General features: G+C 53.2%; 1 protein-coding gene across 5 annotated transcripts in view; it reads right to left on the bottom strand.

The window, feature by feature from the left end:
• Positions 1–7,362: 7,362 nt before the first annotated feature.
• Positions 7,363–15,240, bottom strand: part of Atp9a (ATPase phospholipid transporting 9A (putative)) — a 100,709-nt gene continuing 92,831 nt past the window's right edge. For all 5 annotated transcript variants that reach the window (XM_021634837.2, XM_060382782.1, XM_021634835.2 and 2 more), the window contains exons 24-28: positions 13,915–13,979; positions 12,682–12,790; positions 11,787–11,844; positions 9,887–10,090; positions 7,363–7,820 (exon numbers count right to left, since the gene is read on the bottom strand). In XM_021634837.2, coding sequence (XP_021490512.1) covers positions 7,684–7,820; positions 9,887–10,090; positions 11,787–11,844; positions 12,682–12,790; positions 13,915–13,979 — 573 coding nt within the window. In that variant the 3' untranslated portion in view covers positions 7,363–7,683. The remainder of the gene's footprint in view (positions 7,821–9,886; positions 10,091–11,786; positions 11,845–12,681; positions 12,791–13,914; positions 13,980–15,240) is intronic.

The raw sequence follows: 15,240 nt of genomic DNA, 5'->3' as shown, positions 1-15,240 counted from the left end.
AAGGACAAACGAGGACACATTCTTCCCTGTCTTTAGGACACTCGCTGCATTCTTCCTGCGGCTGCTCTTCTTACTGTCTTTGGGGGGGGGCCTGAATGTGGCCTGGGCACCCGCAGTTCTGACTGCACAAAGCTTTTCCTTCAAAGCTGGACCCAAATGAGTACACTGATGGGGGCGGGGGGGCACACACAGTGGGGTTTCCCTCTGCCTGCTCTTTCTGGACACCATTCTTAATTCCAAGTGGCTGATCTCTGCATCAGAAGTCACCTCGGCCCCTTGACACCCAGGCCACAGGCTCTTTCTTGTTGTTTACCTGGAAAGCAAGCAGACAGCTCACCCAAACGCTGGATTTCAGAGTCAGCAAATGACCTGGTATGGGCAGGGCAGGCTGTAGAGGTGGTCCTCATCTGGGCCCCCCTAGTTAGGGATGGAGATGGGACAAGGAGTAAAGCTAGAAAACAGGACACAGCTCAAGTGCACAAGGCCGTTTTTAATGCTGCATGACCCCCTTGGCCTAGAGGGGGTCTGTGAGCCCTGTCACACCTCAGCTTTCCTACTGTGGGTCTTTCCAACGAGCCTAGGGCTTCCTACCCCAGGGCCTTTGCATATCACTGCCCGAATGGCCTTCCCTGTAAGGCTTTCTGGCTCCCTTCTTTTCAGGACCTGGTGGCTGAATCCCAGCAGCCCTTCTCTGCCTCTCCTTGCCTCGCATCCATTACCCTTGGCCTAGACCCTGTCTTGCTCACCAAGCTTCAACTCCACCGGGTACTAGAATCCTATCTGTCAGTGTACCACGTGCCTGTTACACACACAGAAAGACGGCACCATCCCTCCAAGAGCAGAGTCTGTGTTTCCTCACACACAGTAGGAGCTCTGTCCATCCACACTCTGCCCCTTCCTCCATCTCATTACGCCAAGCTCCCCGGTCTTTCTCAATGGAAAGATCCTCAAGTGGACGACCCAACAGGAGACAGTTTCTTTCTTTTCACTCTCCTCCAAATTCAGAACATCAAGTTCTTCCTATGGACAAAGACAGCCAAACGCTAAGAAAGGGATCTGGCTTATGCCCAAGCCCAGGTTGTGGGTGACTTCATAGTGATTCAGTTACCCCGAGTTCTGGGGGGGGGGGATTCTCTTTCAGAATCAAACCTCAACGTGGAGAAGAGGGCGGAGCCCTGCGCTGGCATCTACGCCAGCAGGCAGCAGTCTGCAAAGATGCTATGGAACAGGTCACTCATAAAAGGGGGAGTGGCAGGGAGAAAACCCAGCACTGGGCTTTGAAGGAAACCCGATCTGGGACTCCGTGATCCTCCAAAAATTCATCAGCCCCCTGAAGCGCTGAAGTTGCCCCTCCAACCACAGCCGCATGGGGTTGAAACAAAATCCCATGGAAGGATCTGACAAAAAAAAAAAAAAAAAGAAAAAAAAATTATGCAATGTTTGGGTTGAAAAAAAAAAGTGGGGAAGTGAAGGGAGGTATCAGAGAAGGGGGAAAAAAAAAACAACTCAAGTTTTTCCCAGAGCCCAGCACAGTTATTTCTGTCTTTTAATGATAGATTCCCCGTGGCTTCTAGGGTAGTTTTGAGAGGCGCGAAGGCGGGGCCCACTAAGTTATGTAACCCATTTAAAGTCGGAAATTAGCAAGGCCTGAATGAATCCTGTTACTGTATTCCGACTTCTGGAAAGCCTGGATCCCGACAGTTCTATTTTGAGGTGAACCAATCCATCACTCCCAGGCCACCTCGCAAACACCACCAGGCCACATGTCACCCTGCAGAGTTTCATAACAAAAACAGCTGAAGTACTCAGGGTATCGGAACACTGAGTCTCTAAACCAAGTGATCCCCAACAGGGCGTTTGGCACAGCTTCCAAGATGCCAGTTGCTCAAAAATGCAAATAGTTAATACCAAATTAATATTCATCTCCTGTGCCCCCCTCCCCTTCCCAGCCATTCCCCCTTTTTGAAACCCTAAGCACAGCAAAATACTCTATCCAACAACACGAAAAGAAATATCTGTTTTTAACGCAGCCTTTGGCCATGAAATAAATTCTGGAGGCCTGAAGAGCGAGCTTGGGCAGCTAGCTAGCTGCACGCAGGACAGCCAGGGACTTTTCAGTCCTCACGCGCCCCCGGGTGGCCGAGATGTGCAGTGGCAGCCTGGGCAATAGCATCTCCTTGCAAAGGAGTCCTGAAATCCAACTAATCTTAGACGCATGTGACCACTCTGCCCAGGACACCACCGTTCATGCCACCGGCATTTCTAACTGATCCATAATGCCCTCCTCGAGACCACACTGCTGACTAAACTGGACAAGCTGGGTGTTAGAACGTGCTTCCACAGACAGGGCATTTCATACTGTCATACAGGTGGCAAACTGGCCTGAGCCCAGGAGAAGGCACTGTGCAAGTTCAGCAGCTTTGTCACCGGAAGTCGGGTGCATCTTACGGTGGGGTGCTCTGTGCACCCTGACCTCTGCACAATTGTAGCCAGAAACTGCTCAGCAGCTGAGACACCGGAGGATGTCTTCGGAGGTCACAGGCCTCCTCTGGCAGAAGAGACTGGATTAAGCTAATGAAATACCAAGTTCTTGTGTATAAACCCCCTGTGTATGGAAACTCATTCCTGAAGTTTCCGTTCTTTGATTGGGAAAGAAAAAGTCATGTCACCTACTGAAAGAGTAGGTGTTGACCTTTTTATCAATCAGGTTTAAACATTTTTGACATCTCAGGGTTGGAGAGATGGCTAAGTGGCTGGGAGCACTGGCTGCTCTTCCAGAGGACCAGGGTTCAGTTCTCAGCACCCACATGGAAGCTCACAGCTGTCTGTAACTCTAACTAACCCCAGGGGATCTGACAACCTCACTCAGACATACACATAGGCAAAACACCAATACACATAAAATAAATCTTTAAAAAAAAATTTTTGACGTCACATAATGAACAAGAGTGTTTGGTAAGAACTTACGTGCACAGGGGATAGAGGCACACACCTTTGAGGCAGAAGCAGGTGGATCTCTGGGAGTTCAAAACCAGCCTGGTCAGCAGGGCATGGTGGCGCACACCTGTAATCCCAGCACTCTGGGAGGCAGAGGCAGGAGGATCACTGTGAGTTTGAGGCCAGCCTGGTCTACAAAGCGAGTCCTGGACAGCCAAGGCTACATAGAGAAACCCTGTCTTGGAAAACCAAAATAAAAGAGAGAAAAAGAAAATTGACATGTGCTAATGATTGTCTTGTTTTTCATAAATCAAACTAACGCATGCGTTATGTCCACGCTGGTATTTGATATGTGAGCATGTATGTGCAGGTGCGAGTGGACATGAGCAGTTGATGCCGAGTGCCTTCCTCCCTGTTCTTCGCTTTATGTTTGAGACGAGATCTCTCACCGAAGCTGGAGCTCACTGATTGGGGCAGACTGGCCGGCCAGGGAGCCCCAGCGATCTCTCCTTCTGCGCTCCCAGGGTCTGGGGCCACAGATGTGGACAGCTACACCCAACTTTCACGTGGGCCCCTGGACCCGAACTCAGGTCCTCCAGCTTGCGCAGTGGGCGCTCTCTGGCTATGCTGCGTCCCATCCCCCCGAGTAACTTGTAACTGGAAAGACTGATTTACGTGTGTTGCCATGGACAGGCGCGCACTAGAAGCACGATCTTGCCTACGCCTGTGTTTCACACCCATATACATGAAAGTGAGCCCCAAAACAGAGAGAACACGCGCTTTATTGCACAGCTGCAACAGACCACACTGGCAAACAAGGAGCGGGTCGCCCCACAACTGAGCCAGTCACACATGTCACCACAGAAGTGGGAAATCGAAGCATCTGGACGTTCCTGCTAAATAAGTGAAAACACGCTGTGCTCAAGCGTCTCTACTTTAATCAAAAAGCGATGCCCTGGTGAGGTGGAGCTTGTCACACACACACACAGACACGCACACACACCCCACAGCAGTCACCAAGGAGGGAATGAGGCTCCTGGGTAAGGGAGCCTGTGTTCCTCACACTCACTGCTGTTATCCTAAGTACCACACGCCCATCTCGCCCACAGACACAACAGGCACTGACACAGCCCAGTCTGCACTCAGGAACTCGCTCTGAGCACATGGGGATATGGTGGGGTCGGGGACGGGGAAGCCACATAGCAGAGGACCCTAAGGTGTGACTGGAGCAGGCCTCTGGGGCTCCAGGTTGGAGTGGCAGTATCCTTCCACAAACAAGGACCGTCCCCCACCCACAAGAAGAAGTGGATTTAACTGCTGAAAATAGTCTAGGAACATAAAAAACAACAAAAAGCTTCACAATAAAACGAGAAAAAAAGAGCACTGCATTTATAAAGCTCTTTTTTTTTTTCTTTCAGTGAGAAGTCTGAGGGAGATGGAATTTGTGCATGTATGTCCACTGGGGTGCACAGATGTACGCTGGCACACATGCATTTGTGTGTTGGGGTGCAAGTCAGAGGTCAGCCTCAGCACCTCCCCTTCTCCAGCCTTCTGAGGCGGTCTCTCTCCCTGGGACCTGGAACTTAACCATTAGGCTAAGCTGGCTGGCCTAGGGATCCTGCTGTCCCCAGTGCTAGGGTTTACAGGCATGGTGATGCATGCCTGACTTGTGTGTTGGGGCTCCAACTCAGGTCCCCATGCTGACCCATCCATTTCACCAGGCAGAGGTGGAATTTTAGAGAAATGGAAACCAAGTATTTGGGGATGGCACTTACTGATTTTCCACAGGACCCACCCAAGTTTGGCTCCACACACCTGCATCTCAGGGCTCACAACCATCTGTGACTCCAGCTTCAAGGGATCAGTATCTCTGGCCTCTGCCAGGCACCTGTATTTACAGACACACACACACACACACACACACACACACACACACACACACGCACAATTTGGAAAAGAAAATCAAATAGTCCTGTAAATACCGGAAATGGCATCACTGACCTACTCAAGTACCAGAACAGTTTATAACAATAGCTATGGGTCTTGGCACGCATTTGTGCATGTATGTGTGCCTAAGCCATGGTACACACGTGGAGGTCGGGGCCAAGTTTCAGGAGATTTTCCCTTCTTCCACGAAGTGGGTCCCAGGGAGCAAGCTCAGGGTAGCAGGCACTTTCATACGCTGAACTGTCCAACTGGTACCCTCATTAAGCAGGATGAAGAGAAGAATGTGCAGGTCCCATTTGAAATTGTGCCAAAAGTTTAAGATGCTATCCTTGAGGCGGGGAGGTCTCTCCCGCCTCCCATCCCCCCTGGGAGACAAAACAAAGCAGAACAAAAATATGGAGGAAAGAAAGAGGCATTGAATTCCCAATGAGCACAAAATTCAAGATACACTGAAAAGCACCTGATGGCCCCAAATTTCAGGATTGTGGAAATAGATACGTTGGCAGGGAGGGACGGTATGAAGGTGTGAAAGACCAACACACAGAGGGCCCGGACGTCTGGAGCTCTCATACGTGGAGGCACGCCAGCTCCAGCAGGCTGGGGCCAGTCTGCTCCACACTCACGGTGCCCAAAGCAGAGACTGCGTCCCTGCTCACCTAGTCCCAAAGCAACTCACACACTCCAAGGAAGGTGACTCTGCCGAGGACTTCAAGATAAATGCTCTGTGGCAGGAGTAGGTCTCTTGGGGTTCCCAGGTGAGGGTGTCAGTGGAATGTACCAGAAGTTTACTTCCAATGGATGGACCAAGGAAAAGGCTGGCAGGCTCAGAGCCTGCTCGCTGGCCATCTCCTCTCGGAGTGCCCAAGTGCTCCGGCCCCTGCCTTTTGTACATGCAGGTGACACCAAGCTTGCACATCCTCGGTCACTCGGGGACATCCAGGGGCTGGTGCTGCCAAGCTTCTGATTCACCGGAGAGCCCTCACAGGGTGTTTCAGTCCTTTGTGCTTGTGACCACCCCCCCTCAAAGAACGGTGGCTCGTGGGGGACCCTGTCCAGTACCTGAGATTTCAAGCACTTCTTCCCTTCAAGGCATCACCCAGGATCCAAACAGGGAACTCTCAGAGGCTTCTCATCCTCTGTGTGGGGCTGGGTTCGAGTATGCAAACACGGCACAGATTTCTCTTAAGGCTTCCAGTTTCCTGGGGTGACTTCTGGAAGGATAGCCCTGAGACACTGAGCAAGAGCCCCTCCATCTTGAGATGTGGGGTTGGCTCCACCCCTCTCAAACACCAGGGTGTTTCCTGGACTGTCACTTGTGTGTCAGGATACCCCTTACCTGGACGATTCTGCTCCCCAGGAGAAATGGCTGAAACAGAGGGGGAAACGATGCCAAAACACAAGCTCTTAAAAAAAAATAGAAGGGACGTCAAGAGGCAGTGGGAGGTTTTTTTAAAGAAGAGTTAAGATACAAGGCCACACCTCAGAGGTGAAGCTGGCCATGCCGGCAGGGAAAGACCCCCTCCTGACCCCCTCAGCCTCCTGGGAGCTGCGGCCCATGAAGGATGAGCCTATGAGAAGTCTCTGCCTGTCAGCTGGGTTCTCGGTAATTCCTCCTCTCAGGAAGTGGGCTGCTGGGGAAGAGAAGGTCTCAGAGCCCTGACCTCTCCACCCAGCTTTAGAACATCTGAGTCAGAGCTGCCGTGTCGTCTAAACAATGAGCAGAGCTCTTATCACTCTGTCGACACATTAAAGGGCTGCATACGTCCAGTTACAGCCACTGAGCTCCAAGTGTCCGGGCTGGCCACCAGCTGTCAGCGGTGGGGTCACACCGCGGGGACTGTTTTATGAGGTGGCAGGGACAGTCACTCAGGGCGGCTGCAGGCTGTCAAACACGATCGAACATAAATGCAGCTGCCTGTCCCTCTCCCCTCAGCCTCTCCTCCTTGTGCTAAGGGTCCCCACAGCGACACAGGCAGGCTCGAAAGGGACTCAGCTTCTCCCACCCGCGAGAGGAGGACTTCAGGAACTCTTGAAATCGTACCCTCTTCCTCCGACGTCTACATGGACAGTTTTGTATTTTTACTTTCCTTTTTATTTGTGTGTGTGTGTGTGTGTGTGTGTGTGTCAGTCTTACTGATTGGCCTGGTACTCACTAACCAGTCAGGGCCAGCCTCAAACTTTCAGTGAGACCCCCTGCCTCTGTCTCTTGAGTACTGGGATTCCAAGCATGCACTATTTCCAACTTTAGAACTTTATATTTTTCTGAAAACACCTTTTTGTTTTATTTTGTTTTAAAGATGTTTATGTGGCCCTAGAACTCTCTCCATTTCTGTTTTGGCCTTAAACTCAGACATCTGCCTGCTTCTGCCTCCCAAGTGCCTGGCAGGATTAAAGGCGAGTGCCTCTTCAAGAGCAAGAAAGACATGAAGAAATGAATTTGTGATAAGACTGTTTAAAAATAAAAAGCCTTCTGCAACCTTCAACTAGACAGAAACGTTTATCACATGACAACAGGTTCAAGCCATAAGGAAGCTTGCACAGTGACCCACGCAGACCTCAGCGAGCCACCCGGTCCCGCGTCTTCACCCTCACCTCAGCATAGCACCCAAGGTTCTGACAGGTACACCCCTCAGGCCCTCCCTCCCACTCCTTCAGGGTTCCGACCCCGTTAGGTGCCTATCTGGCCTCGGTGAAGCTGCATGCGCCAGCCGTGACCGCACTGTCCACCTGAGGCGCTTCATGCACACGGAACTTGGACTCCTTCCCCCGGGAGAGCGCAGAGACCGCAGTCCCTGCTGCTTAGGAAGTGAGCTTCGAGTAGCTGGGGGGAGAGAACCGTCTCCGCAGGTACTTGAGGACGTAGAGGGGGAGGCAGCTGACCAGGGTGATGACAGACACCTTCCAGAGGAAGGACAGGGTGGCGATGAAGTAGACGTCTGGAAGGAAGAAGATGACCGTGTACTTGAAGCCACCGAGAGAAAGTGCTCTGTGTGCCCTGTTCCCCATTCTCTTCTGCAGAGGGCATGCCTGTGGGCCGGTGGGGCGCATGGCCCTCATTTCCTCTCCCTCTCCCACCTGACCCCCCCACACCTGGTGAAATGTTACTTTCAACAACTAGGAAAGGGGCCTTCCGGAAACATTCCCACAGGTGTTTTTCATTCTAAAGGACGATTAGTTTCTTCTAAGCCACAGAACACAGAAAGTGACATTCAATGCCTGGCTCTGCTTCTCAGCGGCTGTTCAGTCTCAGTGACACCTACAGAAGGCCAGGAGAGGGACCCATGGCCACAGGGCCAGGTGGGCAGAGCCCATCCGTCAAGATCAGGCCCACACTCGGAGCGGGGACGCTTGGAGGGAGGAGGATACAGATTCCACACGGGATGAGGGACAAGCCCTTCCTAGTCGTGCGCACAGCATGTAAGGGAGGATGTCACCAATGAAATACCTACTGCGTGCAGGGGCTCAGGACCCACTTCTGTACCTTTCCCCTACCCGAGTCTCCCCAGGCAGGGACCACACCTCTGTACTCCCTCAGACCTAGGCGCTTGGGCACAGAGCAAGTGCTCACCGAAGCTCTCCGAGAGGGGACCAGGGTAAACTAGTGCCCCACTTCCCAAGGTGATGCTCTTTTTATCTTCCCTGATGGTTTTGGGGGAGCTAGACTGGTTGGGAAGAGAGCCTGGACCAAAGGCATTCCCTGGAAGTCTGAACATCTGTTTTCCTCCTGAGCATCCGCTAAGGAAGCTTGGTAGACTACCTTTTCCCATCTGCCTCCTCTGATGCTACCGGTTGGCAGGGTCTGGTAATGACGCAGACATTCTGTGCCCGGACCTGTTCACACTGGCCAAGGCGAGACCAGGTTTCAGGGCTGGGCATGACTCACATGCACTCTCAAAAGCCCCTGGCCCCCTGCAGGCCTCCCCACTCCACCACCAACCCCCTGTAACCAGTGCAAAGTCTCTGAAGGGGTGGCCCTGCCACCCGGACTGCAGGGGTAAGGGCGGGGAAGCCGCTGGGAGCCAGGCTGTCACCTGTCCTGGGGTGTCCCAGTTCATTCAAACACAGAAAGCTTAACGGCCCTACTGCAGAGTGTCCAGAACACACCCCCTACTGGCCTTCTAGAATGACACAGGCCCCAGGGACTTCCCAGCCCAGGATGACACAGGCCCCGGGGACCTCACAGCCCAGAGACTTCCGTCCACCCTGGCTGAGAGGCAAGGAGACCCAGCAGAGAAAAGTCCAGGCAGCCGGAACTGGGTCCATTCTAGAAGTGTATGGAAGGGAGCTAGAAATAGGAGTCAGTCGGGCAGCTGGAAACACATGGATTAAGCACCAACAGAGAGCTAATGCGACCTTCAGCTGCCAGTGGCAGGTGTGACGCAAGTCAGTGCAGTGTAAACACGGGGCTGGGCCCCTCAGTCGCAGACACGCTCAAACCTAGGTCTGCAGCTGGGCGGAGAAGTCGCCCTGCCCTTCCCTGTCCAAACTGCCCCACACTCCCCCTCCCAGCTGCCCCACTCCCGTGCTGTCCCTGCTTCCCGACAGCCCCTTGCAATCTCTTCCTGTCCACCCCTCCCCACTGCCTCTGGAGCCTATTCGTGTACTCTGCACATGCTGAGCTGCTCCGTCTGGGGGACAGAAGGCACTAAAGCACTGTGCACACACTTGCTAGATTTCACTGACAAGTAAACCAAAAGTTTATGTCCGGCACAGGCAGCTTCTCCTTCTAATATTTTGGACCGGAGTTTAGTTAAATCTGGAGGTACGGTGCCCACCCATTGAGCCGCCCACCGTGCTCGGTGAATTCCGTTAAGGATGGCCCTTCCTAAGCCAGCCGGCTCCGGGGAGTTGAAAGACGGACATCTGCCAGATGTGGCAGTGCGTGCCGTTAAGCCTAGCACCGGGGAGACAGAGGCAAGTGGATCTCTGCGGGCTGGAGGCCAGCCTTCCCAAATAAGATAAAACAGGAAGCGGGCATTCGTCCCCGGGCCCGGGGTCGTACCGATGAACTCATGGAGAAACACCAGCGAGGCGATGTAGCAGGCCAGGCTGAGCAGCTCGGCCACCGTCATGAGCCAGTGCCATGTCTGGATGGTGAGCGCCACCATCAGCAGCTCGGTGAGGATGAGCGACGTGAAGGAGATGGCCACGATGTGCACAAACTCCGACTCGAACAGCAGCAGCGCTCCGTACATGATGGTGCTCCCTGTGGACACCAGAAATGGGACCCTGAGGCGCGCCTGCTTCCCCTTGCCACCCAGGGAGTGCCTGGCAGACGCCAAAGGCCTTGATAATCCTGGGCGACTGACCCAGCCCTATGCGACGGCTTCTCTACTTCCCTTGCTGAGCTTTGACTGACTGACCGAGAACTGGTGTGTGTGTTGCGGGGATGTCTGGGAACAGAACTGTGCCCTGTCACCTGATCAAGGGACTCCATCAGAAGAAGGTACTGCCAGGGAAACTCAAACGCCAAGCTTCTTAAAGTACTGCCTTTCATGTTCGAGATCTGTTTGTTTGCTTGCTTGCTTGCTTGTTTCTGAAATGAGGTTTCACGTAGTCGAGGCTGGCCTTGAACTTCTGACCCTTCTGCCTCCACCTCCCGGGTGCTGAGGCGTCGGGTGTGCATTACTACAACCTGGCTTGCGTGGTGCTGGGATCAAATCCAGGACTCCCTTCCTGCCACACAAGCACTCTACCAACGGAGCTCAACCTGGCCTGAGACCTCTGCAGACACAGTCAGGATGGAGGACGGAGGAGGGAGGAGGGAGAAGGGAGGTGGGATGAGGGAGCTGGGAAGACAGAGGACGCAGGAAGGAAGAGAGAGGTGGGAAGACGGAGGAGGGAGGCGGGAGGACAGAGGAGGAAGGACAGAGGAGGGAGGACGAAGGACCACTTGTCATCATTGGATGGATGCAGGCCTTATGCTCTAACATGGCTTCAGACAGCAGAGCAATGTCTCACCGACAACTTCTCCCTCTCCAAACTCCTCGGCTCTAAATGTTCTGACTATACCCCTGTAGGGGTTAGAACACAAAGAACACAAGGCAGCGTCCATGTTCACTAGTAAGCTACGTGTGCCCGTATAGACACAGAGATTGGTGCACAAATACACGACTGTGCTATAAAAGACACAGAAACAGAACTGTGAGAGGGAGGAGGGAAAAAATTGAACAACTGAACACAAATGGGGAGGGGGTTTAGGTATTCTTATTAAAATATCACCTCAAGCAAGCAGTTTTTGGATTTTTGTGTGTTTCAATTTTGTATTAATGTAGTGTGTGTGTGTGTGTGTGTGTGTGTGTGTGTTTGTGTGCGTGCGCACGTGAGGGTCAGAGGACAATTTGGGAAGTTTTAACTCTCAGCCATGTGGGTCCCAGGGACAGAACTCAGGCTTGGCAGCTGGGCAGCAAGCACCTGTTCCGGCTGAGCCGTCTCGCCAGCCCACAGCTAGCAAGCCCTTCGTTAGCGGACCTGGGAAATTCCTGGGGTGTCTCAGTGTCACATATGCATATGAGGAATCTTGGGCCCCCAGTCTACAGAGCATGTCCATTTATCTCACACTCCGTGTGCTTATTATTTACCCGGGGCCCTTAGTGTTCCTGTGCTCTGTCCCACAAGGTCAGGACTCACAACTTTTGGTAGTTTTGAACATTTCGGATTAGGGGCAGTGGACCTGAACTGTTTAGCCTCTGCCCTGACTCTACCAAACCAAAAAGCAACCAAGCTGCTCTGTAGAGCCCTGCGGTGCTGTGGTACCCTGGGCCACCCGCCCAGTCCCTGCACTGTCTTAGTCCCAGCTTCTCTCTGGATAACTTACAAACTCCCACCACCTCCCACAACCTGCTTCCCACAAAAGGCCCAGGTTCAAGCAAAGGAAAGGCAGGCATTTCCCCCGGCCTTACCTTGATAGATACTGATTAACACCCAAATTAAAAATGTCTTGTAGGATAGTGGCCGCCCCTGGATGAGAAACAGAAAGAACAGCGGTTACTACGGAGGCCGGAGGCTCGCTGCTATCTGCCTTGTTGGGACTCCTTCCACTGACCACAGCTTTTATCACAAACATCCACAAAGATGTTCGTGGTAAACCCCCATACACTGGTGTGGAATGAAATGCCATCTTTCAAAGAGAACAGAGTCAGTAGATATCTGTCTTCTCAGCTGTGCTAAGGGCACTAAGGCAGGCAGAAGGATGGTGGGTTCAAGGCTAAGCTGGGAAACTTAGTGAGGCCACTAGAAAGCAAAGCTAGCTCAGCCAGTTCCAGGCTAGCCGGGGATGTGGCTCAGTGGTAGAGTGTTTGCCTGGCAGGCACAAGGCCCTGGGCTCGTGCAGAACGAAACAAAAACAGCAAAAGGGAAATCCCACGAGTGCACACAGGAGGCCCCTGCCTCTCTGGCAGCGCAGTGTCAGGGAGATCGCTCCAGAAGCACAGCAGGCAGCTGCAGAGCAGGCCTGGTGGCTCTTCAGAAGCCACTGACTGCCGGCAGGCTGCATTGACCTATACCTGTAACTGGCTGGATAACCCTGTATCTTCCACCCCAAAGGAAAGCACAAATCCACACACCTCCCAGACTAAAGGAAAGCATAAACCCCAAATGTCTCCCACCCCAACACAAAGCATAAATCCACACACCTCCCAGCCCAAAGGAAAGCATAAACCCCAAATACCTCCCACCAGAGGAAAAAGCCCCTATTCCTTGCCCCATCAGACAGGAGGAGCAAGTGTGAAGGAAAAGAAAAAGGAAGGAGAAGGTGTTAGGAGAGGTGGGATGTAGAAGTTGGGGAGGCCTGGGAACCTTGAGGAGGTCCTTGTAGAGCTCAGGATACAGCATGGCGACTTCTGACTTCACGTCTTTGTCCAAGACCAGGGAAAACACGGGAAACATGGTATAGATGGTAGAATACCTGAGGGGAAAAGGCCACCGTCAGGGATGGCCCATAATCCCGGCCTCTGCAGTCCCACCTCCCTCCTGCCCATGTCCACTGTGAGCCCGTCATGCACCACGCCCGGCTCTTAGCACTGGAGAGTCAAGATATGAAACACAGTTGAGAACTCAAGGGCTGTTGTTATAGTCTCCACGTCACTGAACAAGTGAACTGTGGGTATTGTAAGTGAACCTCCTCCAGTGCTGAGGAGGAGGCAGAATGGGAAAGAGGGAATAAGGGTGTGTGAGTGTGTGTGTGCGTGTGTGTGTGTATGTGTGTGTGTGTGTGTGTAAGCGCATGGGATGGGACATTTCTATAGACACTCAAAGAACAGCTGTGCCCAATCTGGAGGCCTACACCAGGTAAAATCACTGACTGTGAATAGGCCCTGAGGTGAGGGTTCAGCTGTGGTGAAGAACAGAGGGAAGCCACGATGGCTGGGGCTGCAGGTGACAAGGGTAGGATCACAGGAGGCCACAAAGAACAGAGACCCTGCATCCTGGCCCAGCATGTCCTTGCACAGGTCTTGAAGGGACATTCTGGTTCCCCGCTGGGAACAGGTGGTGAGCAGTGTGGGGCTGAACCAGGCGGCAAGGCAGCAAGGAAGAGGGTTCTGCCACAGTCCGAGCCTGTCCAAGCCGTCTTCCGGTTCTTTGTAGGCACGGCTGGGCTCTCGTGCCCTGGTACCTGAGCCTCTGTACAGCTGCCCGCTATGTGCCTGGGTAGGAAAAAGCTTGGGGCCTCTCTGGCAAGCCAGGAACACTGGCGGTGTTGGTGGTAGCCAATGCCCCATCAACACTCTGCATTCTGTGCAAGGCTCTCGGCTCCAACACCTACTGGGCTCAAGCTCCAGCCAAGAGGGCAGACTGCAAGCATTTCCCTTTCCCAGTATCACAGTAGGGCCACCTCGGGCTCCGTCCTGCTGAGACTATTCATCTTCAGGCATGGGGGTGACTACGCCCCACCCCCCATCTGGTGAGGGTACTTAAGCCTTATTAATTCAAGGAGGCTCAAACCCTGCCTCGAGGCTAGAAGCCAAGGCTCCAGGGAGACTTTTCAGGCCTAGCTGCCTGTGGGATGTTTTTCAGGACGCCATGACTTACCCAATGATCAGGAAGCCTTGGTAGAGAGGAACGGATGCAAAGTAGAACACAGAGGAGAAGACGGCCTGCCAGGGAAGGGAGGGGGTGTCACTGAGAGTCACGGCACAGCCCTCATCCACATAATGCCCAGTGCCCCCTACGGACATTCCTGCAGCCCTCGAAACCCTGGGAAGTCAGGACTATCACCATCCTCTCCACGACACAGGTGAGGGCACTGAGACCAGAGAGGGCCAGGGGCTGGCCCCAGAACACACAGCTCAGTCATGACAGGCCAGAAGCAGTGAGTGTCCACAGACGGTCTGGGCCTCCTTGGTGAGGATCGCGCCCTGTGTGCCAGCATTAGCATCCTGTGTGCCGTGGCTGGAAAGGCTTCGCACCCAGGTCCTGAGGTCGCTCATGTTTTATGGGAGAAATGGTGGAGCCCTCTGGGATTCAAGTTGGGTCCCACCTAAGATGCCTACGTTCCCAACAGCTCCGAATTATACCTTGCCAGCTGTGCGCCCCGACAGTACGCTGAAACCAAGCCGGGGACCCCGATACCAATGTTTCCATATTGGCCACCTTAGAGGCCAGGATGGAAAAAACTGTGATTTGCAATTTGGAAGGAAAAAAAATTATTTTTGGACCGGTCTGGATCAAAGCGAGGACCTTGCCACTGCTGAGCGAGCTGTGCCCTGGGACCGTACATGAGGAAATTATTTTTCAAAGCATGTGAGTGAGGTGTTTCAGTGAGAAAGAGCAGTAAGGACTTTTGCCAGCTCTCCCTGAAGTAAGTGCTTCAAACTCCGGGAAATAGTGCATGCTGGAAAGACCTGGTGGGGGGGCCAAGCTTCCCAGACACTGCCACCTACACATTCACAGAGGGACTGTGGCTTCCAAGCGCTTCCTCAACCTGGAGGCCATGACATATCAGGTATTTACATTTCAATCCATAACAGTGGCCAAATTACAGTTATGAAGTGCTACGAAATCATTTTATAGCTCCTGGTCACCACAGCATGAGGAACTGTATTGAAAGGTTGCAGCATTAGGAAGGTTGAGAACTAATGCCCTTCGTGTAAGGAAGCCCCAGGGAACGCTGGGAGTGCTGATCGGAGGCTTTCTGCAAAAACTCAGCTGAGCCGGTTGGGGTGGCTCATACTCTGAAGCGGAGGCAGGTAGATCCTGGGTTCGAGCTCAGCCCTACTGACACGCAGAGCTGGAGGCCAGCCCAAAGTGTACGTAAGAGAAGGGGGGCCTGTGCAGCAGCGGGCAGGCCCAGCTTCTCCCCGCATCTGCAGGGTGCCAAGTGAAGGCATGCCAAGAGGCCCGCTTTAAAGTGGCGCT

This window comes from Meriones unguiculatus, chromosome 4 (assembly GCF_030254825.1).
Source record: "Meriones unguiculatus strain TT.TT164.6M chromosome 4, Bangor_MerUng_6.1, whole genome shotgun sequence".
In the NCBI taxonomy this organism is placed as follows: domain Eukaryota; kingdom Metazoa; phylum Chordata; class Mammalia; order Rodentia; family Muridae; genus Meriones; species Meriones unguiculatus.
The sequence above is the reverse complement of the archived record's forward strand: the minus strand, read 5'-3'. Positions and strand labels throughout refer to the sequence as shown.